Here is a 26003-nt window from a genome sequence, read left to right on the forward strand (position 1 = left end):
TGAGATTTTTAGGCGATCTTAAACTAAGTACTTTGATAGCATGCTCTTGGAAAATTTCAGCTGTTTCCTATTTGAACGAATTCCCTTTTGTCCTAGCTTTTCTTGGGTGCTTTAATTGTAATTCTAGAACTTATTCCTGTCCCATTTTCTTCCTTTTTATTAGCGCTGATATGACTTTAATGCGTTGCAAGTGCCGTAAAACCCTTAAACAAACAAATCCTCCACCCCTACCCTCTTTCCTCTTTCTTTTCCCTGGCACTAAAATGATCTAAAAGTAAAGCAAACGCCTTAAAATATCTATAAAGACTTTTTTTTTTTAAAACAGCTTCTAATATAACCCAATCTCTGTTGTCCTTCCATTTACTTTTGATGCTGTGTCCTGAGCCCTGTCTGGGGTTCTTAGCGTGGCGTGGAAAGTCATCTATTTGTTTTCTTAATCTACTTATTCCCCTATGTTGTCCCCTTTTACATTGCATCCTGTCCATAATTATGCCCTTCCGTGCAGTTCCGTGAGATACCATCGCCCAGGCATTCCATGAAAGAATATAGATAATCCATCAAACAAACTTCTAATGTCAACAGGAATCACCCATGTTGTCCACAGCATTCTGTCTGGGGCAGATTTTTTAAAGATGCTATCAGAGATGACATATGAAATGATAGAATAGGATATCAGAGACAACATATGAAATGATAGACTAGGATATCAAAGATAACATATGGAATGATAGAATAGGATATCAGAGATGACATGGAATGATAGAATAGGATATCAGAGACAACATATGGAATGATAGAATAGGATATCAGAGACAACATATGGAATGATAGAATAGGATATGAGAGATAACACAAAGAATGATAGAATAGGATATGAGAGATAACATATGGAATGATAGAATAGGATATCAGAGATAACATATGGAATGATAGAATAGGATATCAGAGATAACATATGGAATGATAGAATAGGATATTAGAGATAACATATGGAATGATAGAATAGGATATGAGAGATGACATATGGAATGATAGAATAGGATATGAGAGATGACATATGGAATGATAATAATAATAATAATAATAATACTTTATTGCATCCCAAAAAGGAAATTTTTTGTACAGACGTGTTATAATTTACACATAAGATAAAAATACAATAGAATAGGATATCAGAGACGATATATGGAATGATATAATAGGATATCAGAGATAACATATAGAATAATAGAATAGGATATCAGAGATAACATATGGAATGATAGAATAGGATATCAGAGATAACATATGGAATGATAGAATATGATATGAGAGATGACATATGGAATGATAGAATAGGATATGAGAGATGACATATGGAATGATAGAATAGGATATCAGAGACGATATATGGAATGATATAATAGGATATCAGAGATAACATATAGAATGATAGAATAGGATATGAGAGATGACATATGGAATGATAGAATAGGATATCAGAGACGATATATGGAATGATATAATAGGATATCAGAGATAACATATAGAATGATAGAATAGGATATCAGATACAACATATGGAATGATAGAATAGGATATCAGAGATAACATATGGAATGATATAATAGGATATCAGAGATAACATATGGAATGATAGAATAGGATATCAGGGATGACACTTGAAATGATCAAATAAGATATCAGAGATGTATAATGGAATTATAGAATAGGAGCTCTTCGGATTTAATAGTAATAGAAATATAATCTTTATTATCCAAAAAAATAGCAATTTGTCATTTGGTGTACAATGTTGGAAATTAACAATACAATACATAGATAGACAAAAATACATTTATTAGATAATAATATATAAACATCAAAATGAAGATGACGTTTCATAACAGTTTCGAAAATCCATACATTCTCTCTCTCACACACACACACACACACCTCCACACACACACACACACACCTAACACACACTCACACACACACACCTCCACACACACAACACCTACACACACACACCCACACAACACACCTCCACACACACACACCTCCACACACACACACACACACACTCACACACACACACCTCCACACACACACACACTCCACACACACACACACACCTCCACACACCACACACCACAACCTCCACACACACACACACACCTCCACACACACACACACACCTCCACACACACACACACACCTCCACACACACACACACCTCCACACACACACACACCTCCACACACACACACACCTCCACACACACACACACCTCCACACACACACACACACCCCTCCACACACACACACACCTCCACACACACACACACCTCCACACACACACACACACCTCCACACACACACACACACCTCCACACACACACACACCCACACACACACACACCTCCACACACACACACACACCTCCACACACACACACCTCCACACACACACACCTCCACACACACACACCTCCACACACACACACCTCCACACACACACACCTCCACACACACACACACCTCCACACACACACACACACACACACCTCCACATCACACACACACACACACCTCCACACACACACACACACACACCTCCACACACACACACCTCCACACACACACACCTCCACACACACACACACACCTCCACACACACACACCTCCACACACACACACCTCCACACACACACACCTCCACACACACACACACACCTCCACACACACACACCTCCACACACACACACCTCCACACACACACACACACCTCCACACACACACACACCTCCACACACACACACACCTCCACACACACACACCTCCACACACACACACCTCCACACACACACATTTACTGTCTCTGTTTGAACCATTAGCTTTCATTGTCTATTGACTTTTAGGTGATCTCAAACTAAGTACTTTGATAGTGTGCTCTTGGAATCTTCATCTGTTTCCTATTTGAACAAATTCCCCTTGTCTTACCTTTTCTTGGGTGCTTTAATTATAATTCTAGAACTTTTTACTATCCCATTTTCTTCCTTTTTACTGGCGCTGATATGACCTTAATGTGTTGCGAGCGCCGTACAACAACCCTTAAAAACAAAAAACAAAAACAATCATTGTCTAGTTTTTTTTACTCTTTGACTATTCTCTTGATTCAAATCTATAGACTCTCCCTCATATGTGACCTACCATCTCATTTCAGTATTATGTCAGTATCGGATTGGCTTCTGAGTGTGGCTCAGTGGTACAACCTTAGCTCCGTACCCAAAAGGTACCTTGTTCGAACATCTGCTGCACTGTGTGGCCTTGAGCAAGTCACCTCGCCCTAGTTCAGTTTGCGGCTGATGCCTGAGTTATTTCAGCCTTCTCTCGGAATGTGCGACGATGTGGTCTTGTGATATGACACTCGCTTTCGGATCGGAAGGTCCTGGATTCGAGCCTCACTCTGCGCATAGTTCGAGTGCTTGGAAAAGGCTCTTTACTCACATTATCTCACCATAATCAGGTGTAAAACGAGTACCTGGCCATGAACAGCGTTGTCTTTGTCTGGAAAAATTGTAATATCGTTGATGTTAGTCAAGGACCCTTTGTAAAGAACTTAGAGCACGTTTAGAGGATACTGCGCTATATAAAAGCTCAATTTTTTATTATTTTTTTTAGACCCTATAGACAAAATTTCCCCTATGGTGGGCAGGAGGTCATTTGCTGTGTCTTCAATCCCCTTATATATATATATATATATATATGTATGTATATATAAACATATATATATATATATTTATATATATATATTTTTTTTCCGAGTTGCTCTCTGTTTTTGTGTTGTCTTGGAATGGAATGAAGATTACTCTCTCAGCCAGGCGAAGGGTGCCTTATCAATTGCATCCTGAGTTTGGCTCTCTGACACTGTTAGATATATATATTTTTACTCTCTGTTTTTCATCTGGTACTTCTCTGTATCCGAGTATTTCTCATCATTTTAAGGTGACATTCAATTATTTTGTTTTGTTTTGTTTTGTTTTTTGTTTGTTTGATATCAAAGGAGGAAGAGAAGAAATCACAAAATACCCACTTGTTCTTCTGTTTGTTATTGTTTTATTCCATACTTTTTCTTCCAATTTACACTATTATGATTTGTGTTTTAATGAGGTTTACTTATGATAATATGTTCATTATATCATCAGCATTGTCAACAACACCATCACCAACATCATCATCATCATCATCATCATCATCATCATCATCATCATCATCATCATCATCTGCATCACGTCTACCAAAACTGTTCATTATTATGACTTAATTCCAATGTAAACGATTTCGTTTCATTTGATTTTTATCCAATGGACGCCATTGCCAGTATGTAGATTTGCCATGCCTAAATTTGTAAAATTCTTTGGCTATTTACTTTATTTTTTAATGTTTTGCATTTTATATTGAAATTATAATTCATGATCAATTGTCATTCGTCACTCATTGTAATTCATGATTCATTATGATCCATTATTCATAGTAATTCGTAATTTGATTGAAATTCATGATTTGTTGCAATTCGTGGTTCAAAATAATTCATAATTGATTGTACTTCATGATCCATTGTAATTCATGATTCATTATAATTCACAATTCATTCCTGTTCAGGATTCATGTGATGCATGAATTTGTCCTTCGTGTTTCATTGTAATCATTGCAATTCATGATTCATAGTGATTCATGATTCGTTCATGCATTGGTGATTGCTTATATGTATTATTATTATTACTGATCCTTGCTGATTGTTAAATTATTGAATCTTCGTTGCAACAGGACCTGACAAATGATGGCTTGAATATTAATCATGTTTTTTGGTGTTACAAATAACACATTATGTTTTTGGGGTTACAAATAACACATCATATTTGTTTGGTTACAAATAACACATCTTGTTTTTTTGGGGTTACAAATAACACATTATGTTTTTGGGGTTACAAATAACACATCATATTTATTTGGTTACAAATAACACATCTTGTTTTCGGGGGGTTACAAATAACACATCATATTTATTTGGTTACAAATAACACATCTTGTTTTTTGGGGTTACAAATAACACATCATATTTATTTGGTTACAAATAACACATCTTGTTTTTTTGGGGTTACAAATAACACATTATGTTTTTGGGGTTACAAATAACACATCATATTTATTTGGTTACAAATAACACATCTTGTTTTTTGGGGTTACAAATAACACATCATGTTTGTTTGGTTACAAATAACACATCTTGTTTTTTTTTTTTTGGTTACAAAAACAAATCATGTTTTTGGGGTTAAAAATAAAACATCATATGTGTTGGGTTGCAAATAACACATCATGTTTGTGTTATAACAAATAACACCTTTTTTTTTGGTTACAAATAACACATCATGTTTGTGCTATAACAAATAACACCTTTTTTTTGGTTACAAATAACACATCATAATTTTTGTTATTTTGATATTAACACATCGTGCTTGTTAGGTTAATAATAACACTCTGTGTTTGGTTTTTGGAAACAAATTAATGTCAAAGGGCTGGGTGGGGTTCCTGGCCTCCCATAGTGGGCAGAGTCATACTTACTGTGTATTCTATCCCCTTATAGCTGTTTTCCAATTTGCTTTCTGTCTTTGTCTTGGAATGAGATTACTTGGTTTTGTCCTGGCCCTGACCAGATACCCTTGCTGAGAGGGAAACAGTCAAATAAATGTATAGTTAGTTTTGGGAGATGATTTTTTTTTTTTTCTTTGGGGTGAGAGTCTCTCAGAATTGGAGGGCCAAAAGTGACGCAAGTGCTGTAAAAATCCTTTAAAAGAAGTAATGAACAATACAAAACATGAATTAATTATGGTGACGTTTTCCGATTTCTTGTCTTTTTTGGATGTCGTTGGTTTGGTTGGCTTTATCACGTGATTTCATGCCAAGTTTGGTTTTGGGGGGGTTTTTTTTCTTCTTTTCTTTTCTTTTACATGGTCGTTTGAAGACAAGTGGGTTAGAGAGAAGGAGGTGGTTGTGGTGGTGATGGTTATTATCGTACCCAGTGATTTTGTAGCCAAAGCGAATAATTTATTGCCAATTTTCGTTACCAATAATGACATAGATAATTTGGGCCTGTTTTTGTGATATTATTATGCGGTCCGGGTTTGTTTATGTATTTGTTTTTGTTTTTGTTTTTTTTGTTCTTTGTTTTTTTTTGGTGATGTTTGTGAAGGAAAGTCACAAAAGTTATCATATTATGGTCATGTTTAATGTTGGTGTTGTTTTACTGACACCATTATCGTTGTCTTCATCATCTGTATTATCATTATCATCATTATCACAAGTAATCTTTGTTACCATCATCATCATCATTGTCATCATCATCATCACCATCATCATCATCATCATCATTATCATCATCATCATCATCAATATCAGCAGCATTATTCTATTCACCTGACAGCAGGGTTGCCAAAGTTATACTTAATCAAACACGGAAATAGGAAATATTTTATTATAAGAATTTAATTTAATATTTATTATTATTCTAAAGACTGCGAAATAAATTGGTATTGTATTTATTTTATTTTTTTCAAAATATTTTATTTACATAAGAGTCTTTAGCATTGTCGATACCATCCAAGTCGAAATGGAAAAAATTCCCTTCTTTGTTATTGGAATTACAGCACATATTTGTCAGTGCATGACATAATCAGTCGGAAGGTGAAAAAAAAAAGGGGGAGAAATCGAAATCGTCTTTTTTTTCTTTGCAAAATATCGAAAATTTGCAAAAATTTGCACACAAAAATTGCAGATTCTGCGGCCGCAATGTAAATCAGTGATATTTTGCGATTTTTAATTTTTTGTTTTTTTTTTTGCGATCGCAACGCGGCCGCAAGCGGTGCAAAAAAAAAAAACTGCCATGCCAGATAAGCCCATGAAAACTTGGGTTATCAGATCTGAAAATAAATACACCTAGGACTGGAATTAGTTTGTACTTGTTATATGAAGGAGTGGGGGAGGGGGGGGATAAATATCTATCTAGATCTATTTTTTTTTGGTCTTCTCTTCTATGTTATACACTATCAGCTGCTGTCCTGGACAGAATTTTGACGTCATTTGCCGACTCTTGTAAGGCCGGGGCAATAACTCTTACCTCTTCATATTTATTAGTTTACCTATCGTCATCTTTTTAAATCACCCTCATCATCATCATCATCATCATCATCATCATCATCATCTCTCTACCGTACCATCATTATCATGAAGGCGATTACTTTTTCATGCAATACCTCATAATATATCATTCATTTATCCATCCATTTTTTTTTCTTTTGCATTGAATAATTCATTCATTCATTCAGTCAGTCATTCATTAATTCATTTATTCATTCAAGTCACTCAGTTATTCATTCATTCATCGTTCGTTCATGCAATCTTTAAATAATTCATTCATTTTTTTCAATTATTCATTCATTCATTCATTTTTCATTCATTCATTCATTCATTCATTCATTCATTCATTATGCCCACCCTTCGTTGCTCTGTGCATAATTTATTGGCTATTAAGGAGAACACAACACCATTAATTGCTTGCTTACTAATGATTTATTTGTTTTATTTTTTTTTTAATTTAATTTCTTCAGTCTCTCACTTGAATGGTTTTAATTTTTAAGAATCTGTATGTACGAATAAATAAAATCTTTTGATGATAAATAACAATGTGTTAAATAATTTTTGACTGGGTGGTGTTCCTGACCTCCCATAGAGGGCAGGGAGGTGCTTACTGTGTCTTCTATCCCCCTATATCTGTTTTCCGACTTGCTTTCTGTCTTTGTATTGGAATGAGATTTCTTTGGTTTTGTCGAGGGAAACAGTCAAATGTATGGTTAATGTGTTGGGCGATGATAGTTTTTTCCTTGTGTAATGTAAACATTTGAGTGTATTCCTCCAATTGGAATCGTGTGCTGGTGTCTGGGTGAGACTTTTAGGTGATCTCAAACTAAATTCTTGGATAGTGTGCTCTTGGAATCTACACCTGTTTCCTATTTGAACCAGTTCCCCTTTGTCTTCCCTTTTCTTGGATTGCTTTAATTGTAATTCTAGAACTTTTTACTACCCCATTTTCTTCCTTTTTACTGGCGCTGATATGACCTTAATGTGTCGCAAGCGCCGTAAAACCCTTAAAAACAAAACAAATATATTTTGATTGTTGATAGTCCAACGGGATCCCTCCAGCTAGTGCTTTCCATTAGTGCGGCTATGTGGTCTAGTGGTATGACCCTCGCTTTCGGATCGGAAGGTCCAGGGTTCGAGCCTCGCGCTCGGCGCATAGTTGAGTCATTGAAGAAGGCTCTTCACTCACATTCTACCACCGTACTCAGGTGTAAAATAAGTACCTGGTCGTTAACAGCGTTGTCTTTGTCCGAAAAATTGTAATATCGCCTACCAGGCGTCATGTCCCATCCTACATGTTAAATGTTGCTGTTGACCAGGGACCCTTTGTAAAGTGCTTTGAGCACAGTTAGTGGATATTGCGCTATATAAAGCTCAATTTTTTTTTTTTTAAACCTCAATTATTGGGCGTTGCTGGTGTGGTCTTCTTTTACCGTAATCCGATCTTTGTCGCTTTCTCTGTTGCTTTCTGTCCTTGTCTTGGAACGGGGTGACTTGGTTTGGCCAATTTATGAGCTTTTTTTTTTATTGTTTAAAAAAAACAATGTCCTCCCTGGTGTCTTGTTATCTACGGTAAATTATTTGTAGACGACAAATATTTTTAACACTAGGAATACTAGTTATATAAATTATAAAAACAAAAACCATGAAATAATAGTGCTCAACTTTTAGATAAAAGGAGCTGTTTATAAAACATTTCAAGTATAATCATGATCTTCTACAATATTGCCAAGCGCACTCTATCTATAAACACAAAGTTGAGAATCTATGGCGACAATGTATACATATAGAATATATGCAAATGCACAAACATATACAACCAAGAACCAATAGCAACACTTTATGTATTAATTTGATAAATTAATTGCGCACCGTTTATAAATATATATTGTTCTATTTTTAATCCGTGCTTCCTAACAAAGGACAATGATGATGATGATGATGATGATGATGATGATAATTATTAAATTATCAAAAAATTAATTAATAAATTAATTGTTTAACTCACTCAATCCTAGAGATTTTTGATACTTTTCAAAATTGGAAATTTTAAAAGATTGAAAATGGGCATGTACATAGATAGTTTTATTCAACTATCATTGAAATGTAAAAACTTAAACCATTATCTTTGATACTACGCCTATAATTTGTCTCAGAAAAATGTAATAAATAGGCATGGGGTAAAAGTAACCTGGGTAAACAACGGTTATAGTCGGTGTTTGGGTTGAGTGAATTAAAGAGGGTTTCATAGTATTATTATTATACGACTGTTTAACTATTAGTTGTCAGATGCAGTGGTCGGATTATGCAGTAGAAGACAACCTGTTACAGCAGCAGCTGTGTCACCAACTATAGGATTAAAACAAGTTTTTAGGGTTATAAACTCGAGTTTTCATTTTAACCAAAATAAGTGCTTTTAACCAAATAGACATGATTTAGTCTTATAATTACACATAATTCTCATGCAAATCCATTAATAAAACAGGAATTCGTTGCAATTAAGTTGAATTGAAAATAAATGTCAACTATATTTAGAAATAAGAGGCCAGTTTTAAGTACACAGTGTGTATGTGTGTGTGTGTGTGTGTGTGTGTGTGTGTGTGTGTGTGTGTGTGTGTGTGTCCATCCCGGCATAATACCGTTTTGATACGTGGGTCACATTGTTACGACACAATATACACTTTTTCTTTTTCAGATTTATTATGTACATCACAATGATCTTTGTTTAATTAATTAGAACATAAGGTTGTTTGGTAGAGAGCTTGTTTAAGTTTTAAAAAACAATTTTTCTTCTGGGTAAGCCTGCCATTTTGTAAAAATTCTACTGAAAAGTATCGGGAAGGAATGAGCTAAATTATGAGAAAATCAAGTGAGAACAAATCGCGACAATGGAAGGCCTAGAGGCAATAATAATATCTGATCTTATTTTACTAAAGGCTTAATAGGAATTATCCTTAAATGCCTTATAGATAGTTCGAAGATGACGTCACTCAGGTCTTTGTTATTGTTTTTTGCCATCCGCGTTTATGAGTAATGCTCACTGATCACTGAACTGTATTAACCTGACTATAAACGTTCATGGATACACACAGTTTTGTGTGTTGGTCCGTTGTACTTCCGGATGGCAATGTTATGAGCTTCTTAGCCAAGCGCATACTATCTATACAATAGTTTATATAATGACAGAATCTCATATAGCTTGCATTGTATCATTCACCGACAGTTTTTTTGTCAGGAAAAATGTATCAATACGGCAATGTAAAATCGAAAATAAATACTATCATAGAATACTGGTAATACTCTTCAACAGTCGTAACGTCACTTCCTTCCTTTTGACGCATGGTAACTTAGTAACACTGGCTCTAAACTATCGGTAATGGCGGACGCCCGTATGACATATTTCCCCGACGAGCATAAAAGCGTATCCAGACGAAAAAAAAACCCATAAATCTGATCATGTTTTGACTTTTACACATTCTGATCACAAGGCATATGAAAAGTTCTAGCCAGCATGAAAAATAACAAGTAATGATTTTCTTTGTTTAGAACCAAGATGGCCGCCGTTGCCGGGCGGCGTGACATCAGACTACTGAATCCAATTGAAAACTGGTCATGATCGAATAAATAGCAGATAGATGTCAACTTCAGGTAACACGAGCTCTGGCCGGAAATGAATAACCGGAGGTAGAACAGCACCCGATGTCACGCAGGTGTAGGCTAATGGGGGTTTCTTGGAATAGAAGTCACAACTTGAAACCAAAGGCCCTCCCCTCAGAACTGTGTTATCTATGGCGATACCTGTCGTTACTTGTATTGTAAAGTACTATGACTCTTATATTATCGTTGGTATTGCCTGTAGTACGAGATCCTGTTTGGGTCCATATCCCCGTTGGCCTCTTCTCAGAAACAAAAACAAATCGGACGTTCGTGTGTGTATGTGTGTGTGTGTGTGAGAGTGTGTGTATAATATGATATATATATATATATATATATATATATATGTGTGTGTGTGTGTGTGTGTGCGTGTGAGTGAGTGAGACGAGGAATCGGCTGCGGGTTGGGAATATATATATATATATATATATATATATATATATATATATATATAAAATGTCATTGTAATAAGTAAATATACGAATAGGTGACTGAAATATATATATATATAAAAAAATGTCATTGTAATAAGTAAATATACGAATAGGTGACTGAAATATATATATATATATATATATATATATATATATATATATATATAATATATATATAAATGTCATTGTAATAAGTAAATATACGAATAGGTGACTGAAATATATATATATTAAAAAAATGTCATTGTAGTAAGTAAATATACGAATAGGTGACTGAAATATATATATATATATATATATATATATATATATATATATATATATATATATATAATATATATATATATATATATATATATATATATATATATATATATATATATATATATATTTCAGTCACCTATTCGTATATTTACTTATTACAATGACATTTTTTTTTCATGTAATGACGTGACGTCATTGACTATGTGGAGTATTTTAGACCGCTAGTTGGGTGATTAATTCTCACCAAGTCCGTCTAATAGACTAAAAAATGTTAAAGGTTACACCACACAGTTCTTGTGCTGGTATGATTGATTTGGCGAGCAAATCTTCTGAGTATTTTATTTAAACGCATACCACCGATTGTTTGCGATTCACTCATGAAATGGTGTAAGCTGAAATTGTATTCAATAGTCTGATGTCACGTCGCCCAGCAACGGCGGCCATCGTGGTTCTAAACAAAGAAAATCGTTACTTTTTATTCTTCATGCTGGCTAGAACTTTTCATATATGTCTTGCGATCAAAATGTGTAAAAGTCAAAACATGATCAGATTTATGTTTTTTCCCCTCTGGGTACACTTTTATGCTCGTCGTCGGAGAAATATTTCACGAGGGAAGTGACGTTGCGACTGTTGAAGCGTATTGCGGCAAAACAAGTCTAGAAGGTCCATTAAAATGCTCACCCATGGCACCATCAGATCCCGTCGCCTAGGCATTCCATGAAGGAAATACTATAGATAATTCATCACACAGGATGTCTGATGACAACAGGAATCACCGGTGTTGTCCGAGTGAGCGAATGTTGCCCAAGGAAAAAAAACGATAGTGCCCGAAGCGAGGATCGAACCCGGGACCATCCGGATCACAGTGCAATGCCCTAGCAACCCGGCCACTTCTTCCCCCCCCCCCCCCCACTACCATGGCCAATGGGCTTCTTAAAGCCTTATCCACCCCCCCCCCCCTCCCACATACACACTCCCAGTAGACCATAGCATGGAACTTTTTTTTTTCAGTTTATACATTACAAATTGTCTGTTAGGCGTTCCTAAAATACTCTCACTCTTTCTCAATTTTATAGATAGTATGCGCTTGGCTAAGAAGCTCCCAACATTGCCATCCGGAAATTTCGCGGACGAACACACAAAACTATGTGTAACCTTGAACGTTTATAGTCTGGTTAACGCAGTTTAGTGAGAATTACTCATAAACGCGGATGGCAAAAAGCAATTACAAAAACATGGGTGACGTCCACTTCGTACTATCTATAGCCAGCAACTTATTCACACCTGACTGGCTACAAAATACAACAAAATGTTTGGTGACGTCAAACTCATTCTAATCATTTTCGGGCTTGGAATTGGATTCAGTAGTCTGATGTCACGCCGCCTGGCAACGGCGGCCATCTTGGTTCTAAACAAAGAAAATCATTACTTTTTATTCTTCAAGCTGGCTAGAACTTTTCATATGCCTTGTGACCAGAATATGTAAAAGTCAAAACACGATCAAGTTTATGGGGTTTTTTTCCCTCTCGATACGCTTTTATGCTCGCCGGAGAAATATTTCATACGGCGTCCGCCATTGTTCCGATAGTTTAGAGCCAGTGTTGCTAAGTTACCATGCGTCATTATGAAGGAAGTGACGTTACGACTATTGAATCCTATTCCAGGTAGGCCTTTCCAGTAAACCAAAATCGATTTTGATCTGCATCCGGGATCCGTTTTGGCTTTCATTTCATGTGTAGTGACCAGGACATGACTCATCGGGTTGGCGCGTCTCTTCTCGGTCCACGACTGACCTTGTTGACCTGTTTGTGTGTGTCTGTGATCTGTGGTTAATCGCGACGAGGTCATGTAGGGTCATGGACGAGGTTATATCTCCAATAGAACAATGAGTCCCGTAAGAATTTGAGTTACCAGACCTGCGAATAGTTACACGTCGGTCACGTAGATAATATTACTACCACAGAGTGTAGATCCTACTCTGTGTTACTTCTAAGTGCATGTAGTAAGAGAAGGAATCTAGCAAGGCCGTCGCTCACGATCGATATTATCGTTGTTTTGCTTCATCATTCAGCCTACCTGTTCTTTTTATATCCGGGGAAAAACCGCCGAGTCCCCATTTGGTGGTCAGGATACGTAGACGTTGACCAATGACAAGGTTTGTGAGTAGGATGCAAATGGTTCTCTCATTCATAACGCACTGCCAAAGTTGCCAGTTTGACATTTTAATGCCAACTTTTAAAACTTGCTGTTTAACATGGAAAGGATTGGATTAATTTTTGACATTTTTATTTTCATTTTTCCTTTAAAAAAAAAAGATTTGGCCACTTTTAAAAATCATAATTTCACAAATCCTATACACATATTAATACATAATCTCACAAAATATTTTTTAAAAATATTCACCCGCATATCTCCAAGGTGTTTTTTTTTCTCTGTATATAAAGTCAAGACACTAACCCATGGTCGCGGAACAAGAAAATTAAGATTAATTTACTTCCACATTCGTGGGCATTATTGCAGAAAAAGTGATGGCTGCAAAAGAATTGGTATCATTTTTTCCTGATATATTTGGCGCTGGCTTCCGGCGACAACAGACGTGTTGTGAATATTTACCTATTTTCTACACATATTTTTATTCATTTACCATTCAATCGTCGGAATTTAAGCCTAATTTTTATTCAAAATGGATGTGAAGTATATATTGTTCCTGATTTTTATATTTATTAGTATATTTATAAGCATAAATGGTGTTTTAGCCTGCGATTTTACTGCCAAAATAAGCCTATCGATAACTTATACTCCAGAGACTCTCCGATCCCTCCAACCCGTGTCACCCCCACCACCCACTATTGACACATCGTTTATTAAAGTAAGAAAGAGGGGGAGAAAGGGAGGAATAAAAACAAAATTTAACAGACGGCCTTTTCGTCCATTTTTACCCTGCGTAGTGACAGGTAATGTAAGATCACTGAAAAATAAAATTGATGAACTGTTTTCACTGTGTCGTTTTAATAGTGACTATCGTCAAGCCTCCATAATAGCGTTAACAGAGACTTGGCTATCTCCTCACATACCATCATCATGTTTTAATATTGAACAATATTCACTATTTCGAGGAGATCGGACTAATGTAAATAAACGAACTGGGGTGGGGTGTGCACATATATTAACAACAAATGGTGCCACCCCAATAACTGTCAGATAAAGAAAATGTATTGTGACGATTATATTGAATTTATTACTGTTTCGTCACGACCATATTACCTACCCCGGGAATATACTCATGTCATCATCGTCAACGTCTACATTCCACCATCATCAGACAACACCACAGCGAAAAATATTTGAGGAAAGAAATACAGGACATTCAAATTAAGTCACCCGATGCCGTATTGATGGTCACTGGCGATTTTAACCAATGTAACGATTTTACTCTCCCGGGACTTCATCAATACGTGGACTGCGAGACAAGGGACAAAAAAACATTAGATTTATTCCTGTGTAATATTAAAAATAGTTATAAATGTTTACCCCGTGCCCCATTAGGTTTATCTGACCACTGCATGCTCTTGCTACTCCCCACCTACCGCCCTGTTTTTAAACGTGTAAAACCAGTAAAGAAAAGTGTACAGATCTGGAACGGAAGTGTGTGTGAAGATTTGCGTGGTTGTTTTGAATGCACTGACTGGAATGTTTTTATCGAATCATGTGATAGTGTGGATGAGCTGAATGGCTGTGTGAGTGAGTATTTAAAATTCTGTGAACAGCTAGTGTCTTGTAAAAAAGAAATAAAATATTATCCTAACAATAAGCCTTGGATAACAAAAGATCTAAAACTTTTATTGAACCAAAAGAAAACTCTCTTTACTGGTGGAAACGAAAAAGATCTTAAAACAAAACAAAAAGAGATAAAGAGGGTAATATCTAGTTGTAGAGACAAGTACAAAAATAAAATTGAAAAATGCTTTTCTTCTGGGGATATACGGGACACGTGGCGGGGCTTAAAACTGCTGTTAACTATAATCCAAAGCCCACGATTATATCAGAAGATATCGAAATTGAAACTTTAAATAAATTTTATTCACGTTTCGACACAGCAAACAAATTTGATATTGAAAATGAAAAACATAAATTAGACAGGGCTTTGGAAGATGAAATGGCTGTTGAGGTCAGTGAAGAGGAAACGAGATTCGTATTTTCGAAACTAAACGAGAGGAAGGCTGCTGGGCCGGATGGATTGAAAGGAAAACTATTAAAAGAATGTGCCCACCAGCTTTCCCCCATTTATACACATATTTTTAACTGTCCCTCCAATGCGTTTCAATCCCTGAAATTTGGAAAACTTCGAAAATTATTCCTGTTCCAAAAAAAGAAAAACTTGAAACTATGAACGATCTCAGACCTGTTGCACTGACTTCAATAGTCATGAAATCTTTAGAAAAACTTGTTCTTATTAAAATTAGGAATCAGTTTATGCCATTGAGTGATAGTCATCAATTTGCTTACAAACCAGGACGTGGCGTAGAGGATGCCATTTTGCTGTTTACAAACAACATCTACAGGCATCTAGATCACGCTAGGAGCTATTGCAGATTGCTTTTTGCAGATTTTTCTTCAGCGTTCAATACAATGCAACCCCAGTTGGTTGTTCAAAAATTGACTAGTCTGAATTTAAACAAGTATATAATTGCTTGGGTGCTCGAATTTCTTACGGAGAGAGCACAATATGTTCAATTAGGGCAAAACAAATCTTCCTGTATAACTACAAATACTGGCGCTCCTCAAGGTTGTGTATTGTCCCCTGTATTATTCACAATATACACAAATGACTGTAGAAGTCAAAACCTGAGTGTACCTTTAATAAAGTTTGCAGATGACACCGCTCTTCAAGGCCTCATAACAAATGGCAACGAAGTGGCTTATAGGCAAGAAATTGATAGATTTGTGTCTTGGTGTGATGCCCACCACCTAGAGCTTAACATAAGCAAGACAAAGGAGCTAGTGATTGACTTTAGGAGAGTGAAGGAACCGATAGAACCGTTAAAATTAAAGGACCAATTCGTCCAGCGAGTTCCTCACTACAAATACCTTGGTGTAACGATTGATGACAGGCTCAAGTGGGATGAACACTTGAAAATAATTAGGCATAAGATGTGCAGACGTACATATTTTTTATCAAAACTCTCTCAGTTTAGAATAGATAAAACCCTCTGCACATTATTTTATAGAGCAGTAATCGAAAGTGTTTTGTCATTTTGTATAACAGCTTGGGGAGGCAATTGCTTAGCAGTGGAAAGGAACAAAATAAATTCAAATATTAAAAAATCCATTAAACGCTATATAAATGATGTTGACGATGTAGATCTTTTATACGAGAAATTTTGTATAAATAAAATAACTAAAATATTAAATGACCAGTATCATCCACTAAGACCATCAATTATTATGTCAGAAAGAAGTGGTCGCCCTTTCTCTATTTCAACGAAAACAGAGAGACACCGAAAATCTTTTCTGCCGTCCAGTATTAGGCTTTATAACAACAAGCAATAATCATTTTATATAATTATTTCTCATTTTTACTTTTTAAAAATATAAATATTAATTTATTAATTTATTTGTTTTGCAATCTTTTCAATTTTCAATTTATAGTGACAGTTTTAACTATTTTACAGTGTTGAAATTATTCATATTATAAAGCGCAGCTCTGGTTATAGAGCTGCTCCTTTTTTATATATATACATCCTATTTCCATTGTATTTTTATCTTATGTGTAAATTATAACACGTCTGTACAAAAAATTTCCTTTTTGGGATGCAATAAAGTATTATTATTATTATTATTATTATTATTATTTAGTAACTTTTCTATGATTGTTTGACATTTTATTCAAAACTAATCCGGCCACCCTATCCTTCTGTGTGACGTGCCGTGGCATTTATTCACGCCCTCCTCTCTCTCGTCTGTGACCGGGTCTAACAATGTCTATTGGTCGTAACTTACTTATCCTATATAAACGCACGACTTGCCGGTTTTCAATATTATTATACTTATCTCAGCCTGTTCGAGAGAAGTTGATTCAATTCAGTCATTGTTGAGGTAAAGTATAAATAAATAAATAAATAAATAAATAAATAAATAAATAAATAAATAACCTTTGCATTGTGGAATAGAATATTTTTAGATTGTGGTTATAGTTAATTGTTTGATCGACTTGAAGGTAAGTGTTACCTCTTATTTAAGATTGTATTTATTATCTCGAAGTAGACTTTATTTTTCTCTAGGTGAAACGATATTGACGTCTTTCAGCTCTTTAAAAAAATCGTTTTTAGACAGCCATTTTGGCGATTAGTTCTCACCTTTTTCTTTTTTTTTTTCTATTAGACTATAAACGTTCAAGGTCACACATAGTTTAGTGTCTATATGTTATATATATTCAGTTGGAGGATATTGTAAGTAATTTGACTAAAAGCATAGCATTGTCGTGTCTGTGTAGGAGAAGTGGCGCGTAGGTAAAGACAAATAAAATAGAAAAGTAGTTTTCCCCAAAGACAGAAGTCGCCTGGCGCCTCTTTTAACCAGATGGTCAATTAATAGGTAACCAGATCTACGGATATATAGGGGCAAAACTTTGACTGGTTGCAAAACCTTGTGGTCCTTATGAGCTGTGATATTGGAAGGATTTCAATTTACAACCCTTGACAACACCATGATTGTAATACTATGATAATAATAATATTGATAATAATAGCCTTAACGAGATACAATTTGGTTAGTGGGATGGGGAAAAATAACTAGCAATGGGAGCATAAGCATCAATACATATAAATGCATAATATTACTACAGTGCATAAGAGATAGCACATTTGTAAAATGTAATTCATGTAATTTTGATTTATTCATTTGAAAGACATATAAACATATACAATTATATATACATATATGAATATAGAGAGTGAATGAAATATGTTTCTTTTATAATAACATGAGTTATCAATTTCTATTATTTGATAGGTTGCGTCTACTTACGGTCCAGATGAAAACACTATATTAATTATTATTCACTACACATACATTAAACCTCTCTCGAGTTCATATGCATGGAAAATCGAACACATTTGTTCGATTTTCAATGAGGCTGAACTCGAGAGATTTTTAATCATAACACAATTATTAAAGTCCACAGCTGTAATATTGATGATATAAGTATATACCCCCATTTACACAGAATATTTCTCTAAATATGATGTCAGGTATTGATCACAGTAGCATGCCTGGTTCTTGAGTGATTCAATGAGAGAAAGAACGAGATGGCTTATGCATTTCTATTTTATCTCAAAATGGTCGGAGTTGATCCAATCGCAGGAACCAATTAATTATATTCCTGGATTTTTACTGGTCATTTAGCCAAATCCAATCACATTTTCGAGTTTTAGACACGAGTTGTGCCTGGTCAGCTCAGATGAGATATTCACGAAGTTACGCGTAATCTCTTGTAGAATTGGAAACTTGTATTGCCATCATAAACGTAGTTCCGGGCGGGGCAGTGCTGGTCGCGGCCCTACCTTTTGATCTAGGTAACGTCGACGGCAGGCGATAAATTACATAGTCACATTCTTAGTCACCTAATTCTCGTCTTTCGGCTTGTCTGTAATTAATTTAACGTTATAAATTCATAAGGTCGGCTTTCTTGTAATTTAGGCAGGGCTGTAAAATTATGTAGGTTATGAAGGTATGCGTGATTTCAAACTCACTACATCGATCGTGACACGTGACCCGTCTCCTCGATAAGGTACTATGTCGATCTTTTTATTTTCTCTGTCACCCCAGCATAATACCGTTTTGATGATGGGACACATATGATTTGCTCATGATTAAAGCGTTCGCCTTTTTATACACAAAGGGACTGGTATCGATCCAGCGTCATTTGGTAACTGATATGTACTTTTCAATCTGGCGGAGACAACACAAGAGATGAAGTGAGTAGGAAAGTGCCAGAAGACAATAGAGAATAACATTTTTTCACGGCGGTGATGGGGGTTTGAACCTGCGACCTTACTGGTACGACAACTCCACCTGGCCGGGGAGAGCGTGACTCTACCGTATGAGCTATCCACGATCCCAAAACATATCGTCTCTAACTCTTAGTCATTATTAGAGCCCTCACTACCCGACTACTTGAGATCGCGGGTCCAACACACACACAACCTCCGCCAAGTAAGTTGGCCAGCAGGTATTACGCTTAATAGCCAATATTCTCAACACAAACATATAAGTAGCTGCTCCACTCACTTTTCTGAATCTGGCGGAGAGTATTTTACGATAGACTTGCATAAATATTAGCATATCTGAATAACCGAACGCAAATAATATGGCCTTGATTTAACATTATTATAAATTGTAATGGACAATAGTTTGCTTTAGTGTAATTTTTTTTTTTTTTTGTATGTCCCCTTTCCAACAATGAGTCCCTAAGAATTTTGATGATCAGACCTGCGAATACGTACACGTCGATTAGCATGTTATCCAAAGAGCAACAATAAATGCTACTGTCTTTTTAACTTTAAAGCCACAGAGACCATAATAAACGCCGACTCCATTGGCATCGTGAGTCATGTACATATATGCAGGTCTGACATCCGTACTCAATTATGGGCCTAGTTTAACTTTGTTGTAATAGACAATATTTTGCTTTATTTTAATAAGATTTTTCATAACAATGAGCCCATAATGAATTGGGTTATCAGACCTGCACGTCGGCCTCATAGTTTAGTAAGCGGGTAACCCACACCGGAGACGGACTCCGATGATCCGGCACCCGCCGTTTTTTTTTTTTTTTTCTCTCGAGCTTGGTATCGCACAGTACTTTCCGCCAAATCTAACATATTCAACTACCCATTCACTGCTGGATGGACAGGGGAGTCAGAAATAAATCTTGACTGCACCCGGGATCGATCTCGGTCCCTTTGCATGTGCAGCGAATGCTCTCTACCAACTGAGCTATTGGGACCCCCTCTGGAAAGACTGGAAATTAAAAGTTTGGCGAGACATTTGAAGGACGAGTTTTCTGGCCAAATTTTTAAATACGTGTATTTTCACAGTACCACAGTTAACTTGACGGAGAGACATAGGGTATGGAGAAGTCTAGATGAAAACAGAGAATAAAAAGTCACGGGAGTCAGTGCCAAACTCAGCATCCAATTGACACGACACCCTCCGCCTGGCTGGGAGAGAGAGAGAGAGAGAGAGAGAGAGAGAGAGAGAGAGAGAGAGAGAGAGAGAGAGAGCAGTCACACAACCGACTGAGCTATCCAACCACACAAAAATTAAGGCGTTCAAACTTAGTAGGTACCAATCGTGCGCTCCTCTCTCCTGACTTCCCTGGGGAAGTTAATTTGGTAACATTCAATTGGCTGAACACGACATACTAACACAAAAAAAAAGCCCCAAAAAACAAACAAAACAAAACAAACAAAAACAAAACAAAACAAAAAAGCCAAAAAGGTCCACATCGACTGAACGTGACTTTATGGTGTATATAATTCAAAGCATTTAAAAACAATGGTTTAGAGTCAATCTGTGCTTAGAGTTCAGAGAATGTCGATGTTCAGAGGGGATCATCAGGGTCCTATTATGGAGCGACGAAAGAAAGAAGTTGGTTTCCCTTTCTTTACCTGTAGGGGGCGTATTATTTACTTTAAGTTAGCATGAGCTATCTGAGTATTTATTTTTTTGTTTGTTTTTGGTTGTTGTTGATTGATCAAATCCCGTACTTATTATCTCTTCGTCTGGGGAGTGTGGGTGAAGGGGGGGGGGGGGGCGTGCCAAGGACGTAATTTCACACGACGGTACGTGTATACAATTAGATTGAAACTCAAAACTTGAGCGCTTTACATGTTAATAGCATTTTTAAACCCCCCCCCCCCCCCCCCCACACACACACACACACGTACACAGACCGAACAGGGACAATGTTTACTTGCAGCTAACATTACTGAGGAAAATAATGCGCTTTTAAACGATTTTGGTCAGTCTCGTGTCCACATACACACACGCACACACGCCCCCCAACATACACACACACACACACACACATATATATATATATATATATATATATATATATATATATATATATATATAGACATAATATAATGGTTTATATATATAGACATAATTATAACTAGCCTCTTATTTCATATATATGATTGGCATTTTCATTTCAATTTAATTGTTTTACCTTCATCCTTAATTGCAACAAATTCCTTGTTTTATGAATGGTTTTGCATGAGAATTATGTGTAATTATAAGATTAAATCATGCCTATTTGGTTAAAAGCACTTATTTTGGTTAAAATGAAAACTCGAGTTTATAACCCTAAAAACTTGTTTTAATCCTATAGTTGGTGACACAGCTGCTGCTGTAACAGGTTGTCTTCTACTGCATAATCCGACCACTGCATCTGACAACTAATAATTAAACAGTCGTATAAAAGTAAAATACTATGAAATCCTCTTTAAACAATTAATCTATTAATATCTATTAATTAAATTTTTCGATAATTTAATTATCATCATCACCATGCATTTATTTGCAGGTCTGATAATCCAATTCCTAACGGACTCATTGTAATGGAAATCTTTAAAAAATGACGCAAAATATTGTCTATTACTATTACAACAGTGTTGAACTAGGTTCAAAAGTGGGTTCGGATGTCAGACCTGCATATAAGTACAAGTCGATGTACGAGTTATATTGGCAATTGCCTAAAAATAAACATTTGAATTGAATTGAATTGATTTATTTTCTTTGATCGGACAAAACCTCAAAACCTTCTATCTGACCGTAAGCGTTGATCTGACCCTTCGCGTAAATCTGGCATCATGTCAGAAAAAAAATCCAGATAGATATGAAAGAAAAAGAATAAAAAAAGAAAAACTAAATACAAAAAAAAAAAAGAAACAGCAAAAAACATACCAAACCCCCCCCCCCCAAAAAAAAAAACAACAACAACAAACAAAAATCAATAAACAAAAACAAATCACACACACACAAAAACCCCACACAAAAAAACACAACAAAAAAACAACCGTTTGTGTAATGTAGTGTTTGGCATTTTCCCTCCGGAAAATTGATCTGGCAAACAATAACGACACATCCTCCACTTCCTTTCGCTTTCTCCGATAATCTGATATTGATAGTTGACCGGTAACTTCTATTTTGCAATTCCTAGAAGGTTAGGTAAAAGGAAATATTCTACTTCTTGGCGCCCATGCCAGTATTCTGATTTCTGTAATTATATGAGTAGTAGGTGTGACAATTCTAAGTCTAGTTATAGCCTCGCCCAAATTGTTTATGGTTATGGGCTCATCTCATGCACACTTATCGTTGTAATTTAATTATGAATTTGAATGGAAATACTGTCAAACTCAAACTAACGCAAAATATATTACCAATTATCACAGGAGTGTTGTTAAAGTGAAGCCCACAATCGTGATTAGTTGTCAGGCCTGCAAATACTTGCAGCTCAGCTAGATATATGCAGTGATGCCAAAACTCCGGTTTCACCGGAAAAAACTCCGGTCTGGAGCAAAAGATTCCGGGCTCCGGGCAACTTCCGTCAAATTCCGGTGAGGCAAGGCCCTCTATATAGTTCAGAAAAGCGAGTGGAGCAGGCACTTATGTTGGTAACAACAAGATATGAAGTGAGTAGAAAAGTGCCAGAAGACAATAGAGAATAACAATTTTTTTCGCGGCGGTGGTGGGGTTTGAACCTGCGACCTTATTGGTACGACAACTCCGCCTGGCAGGTGAGAGCGTGGCTCTACCGTGTGAGCTATCCACGAACACAAAAATATTCGTTTCAAACCCAAAGTCATTTCTAGATCCCTCTCTCACCCACTTCTTGAGATCGCCGATTCGTTCACCACCATCGCGAAGTAATTTTGACCAGCAGTTAAGCCTAATAGCCAATATTCTCATCACAAACATATAACATAGAAACGATTGAGACATTGAGTATGCTCCGGTGTATGGGGTGAATTTTTAATTCAGAAAAGCGAGTGGAGCAGGCACTTATGTTGGTAACAACAAGATATGAAGTGAGTAGAAAAGTGCCAGAAGACAATAGAGAATAACAATTTTTTTCGCGGCGGTGGTGGGGTTTGAACCTGCGACCTTATTGGTACGACAACTCCGCCTGGCAGGTGAGAGCGTGGCTCTACCGTGTGAGCTATCCACGAACACAAAAAATATTCGTTTCAAACCCAAAGTCATTTCTAGATCCCTCTCTCACACCCACTTCTTGAGATCGCCGATTCGTTCACCACCATCGCGAAGTAATTTTGACCAGCAGTTAAGCCTAATAGCCAATATTCTCATCACAAACATATAACATAGAAACGATTGAGACATTGAGTATGCTCCGGTGTATGGGGTGAATTTTTAATTCAGAAAAGCGAGTGGAGCAGGCACTTATGTTGGTAACAACAAGATATGAAGTGAGTAGAAAAGTGCCAGAAGACAATAGAGAATAACAATTTTTTTCGCGGCGGTGGTGGGGTTTGAACCTGCGACCTTATTGGTACGACAACTCCGCCTGGCAGGTGAGAGCGTGGCTCTACCGTGTGAGCTATCCACGAACACAAAAATATTCGTTTCAAACCCAAAGTCATTTCTAGATCCCTCTCTCACCCACTTCTTGAGATCGCCGATTCGTTCACCACCATCGCGAAGTAATTTTGACCAGCAGTTAAGCCTAATAGCCAATATTCTCATCACAAACATATAACATAGAAACGATTGAGACATTGAGTATGCTCCGGTGTATGGGGTGAATTTTTAATTCTTTTCTGAATTAAAAATTCACCCCATACACCGGAGCATACTCAATGTCTCAATCGTTTCTATGTTATATGTTTGTGATGAGAATATTGGCTATTAGGCTTAACTGCTGGTCAAAATTACTTCGCGATGGTGGTGAACGAATCGGCGATCTCAAGAAGTGGGTGAGAGAGGGATCTAGAAATGACTTTGGGTTTGAAACGAATATTTTTGTGTTCGTGGATAGCTCACACGGTAGAGCCACGCTCTCACCTGCCAGGCGGAGTTGTCGTACCAATAAGGTCGCAGGTTCAAACCCCACCACCGCCGCGAAAAAAATTGTTATTCTCTATTGTCTTCTGGCACTTTTCTACTCACTTCATATCTTGTTGTTACCAACATAAGTGCCTGCTCCACTCGCTTTTCTGAATTAAAAATTCACCCCATACACCGGAGCATACTCAATGTCTCAATCGTTTCTATGTTATATGTTTGTGATGAGAATATTGGCTATTAGGCTTAACTGCTGGTCAAAATTACTTCGCGATGGTGGTGAACGAATCGGCGATCTCAAGAAGTGGGTGAGAGAGGGATCTAGAAATGACTTTGGGTTTGAAACGAATATTTTTGTGTTCGTGGATAGCTCACACGGTAGAGCCACGCTCTCACCTGCCAGGCGGAGTTGTCGTACCAATAAGGTCGCAGGTTCAAACCCCACCACCGCCGCGAAAAAAATTGTTATTCTCTATTGTCTTCTGGCACTTTTCTACTCACCCTCTATATAGCACTATATAGAGGGCCTTGGGTGAGGTCGATTTGTTCCAAGGATACCCCCCCCCCCCCCCCCCCCCTTCCAACCACCACATCATCATCATTACCACTAGTATTACAACCATCATCACCACCACTACTACTGCAACCACCACCACATCATCATCACTACCACTACTACTACAACCACCAGCTTCACATTATCACTACCATTACTACTACAACCACCACTACCACATCATCTTCACGACCTCTACTACTACAACCACCACCACATCATCATCACTACTACTACAACCACCACCACCACCACATCATCATTACCACTACTACTACAACCACCACCACCACATCATCACCACCACTACTACTGCAACCACCACCACATCATCATCATTACCACTACAACCACCAGCTTCACATCATCACTACCACGACTACTACAACCACTCCCACCACCACATCATCACTACCACTACTACTACAACCACCACAACCACATCATCATTACCGCTACTACTACAACCACCACCACCATATCATCACTACCACTTCTATTGCAACACTGCTACTACAACCACCACCACCACATCATCATTACCACTTCTACTGCAACCACCACCACCACATCAACACTACCACTACTACTACAACCACCACAACCACATCATCATTACCACTACTACTACTACAACCACCACCACCACCACATCACCATTACCACTACTACTACAACCACCACCACCACATCATCACTACCACTACTACTACAACCACCACTACCACATCATCACTACCACTATTACTACAACCACCACAACCACATCATCACTGCCACTACTACTACAACCACCACCACATCATCACTACAACTACTACTACAACC

General features: G+C 36.9%; 1 protein-coding gene across 1 annotated transcript in view; it reads right to left on the reverse strand.

Moving 5' to 3' along the window:
- Positions 1–9453: 9453 nt before the first annotated feature.
- The window catches only part of LOC144956355 (tubulin alpha-1D chain-like), a 37776-nt gene continuing 21226 nt past the window's right edge, over positions 9454–26003 (reverse strand). Inside the window, exons 6-7 of the mRNA XM_078886852.1 lie at positions 13604–13772; positions 9454–9524 (exon numbers count right to left, since the gene is read on the reverse strand). Coding sequence (XP_078742978.1) covers positions 9454–9524; positions 13604–13772 — 240 coding nt within the window. The remainder of the gene's footprint in view (positions 9525–13603; positions 13773–26003) is intronic.

This window comes from Berghia stephanieae, chromosome 11 (assembly GCF_034508935.2).
Source record: "Berghia stephanieae isolate SIO BIC M18660-M18661 chromosome 11, UCSD_Bste_1.3, whole genome shotgun sequence".
NCBI classification, from domain to species: domain Eukaryota; kingdom Metazoa; phylum Mollusca; class Gastropoda; order Nudibranchia; family Aeolidiidae; genus Berghia; species Berghia stephanieae.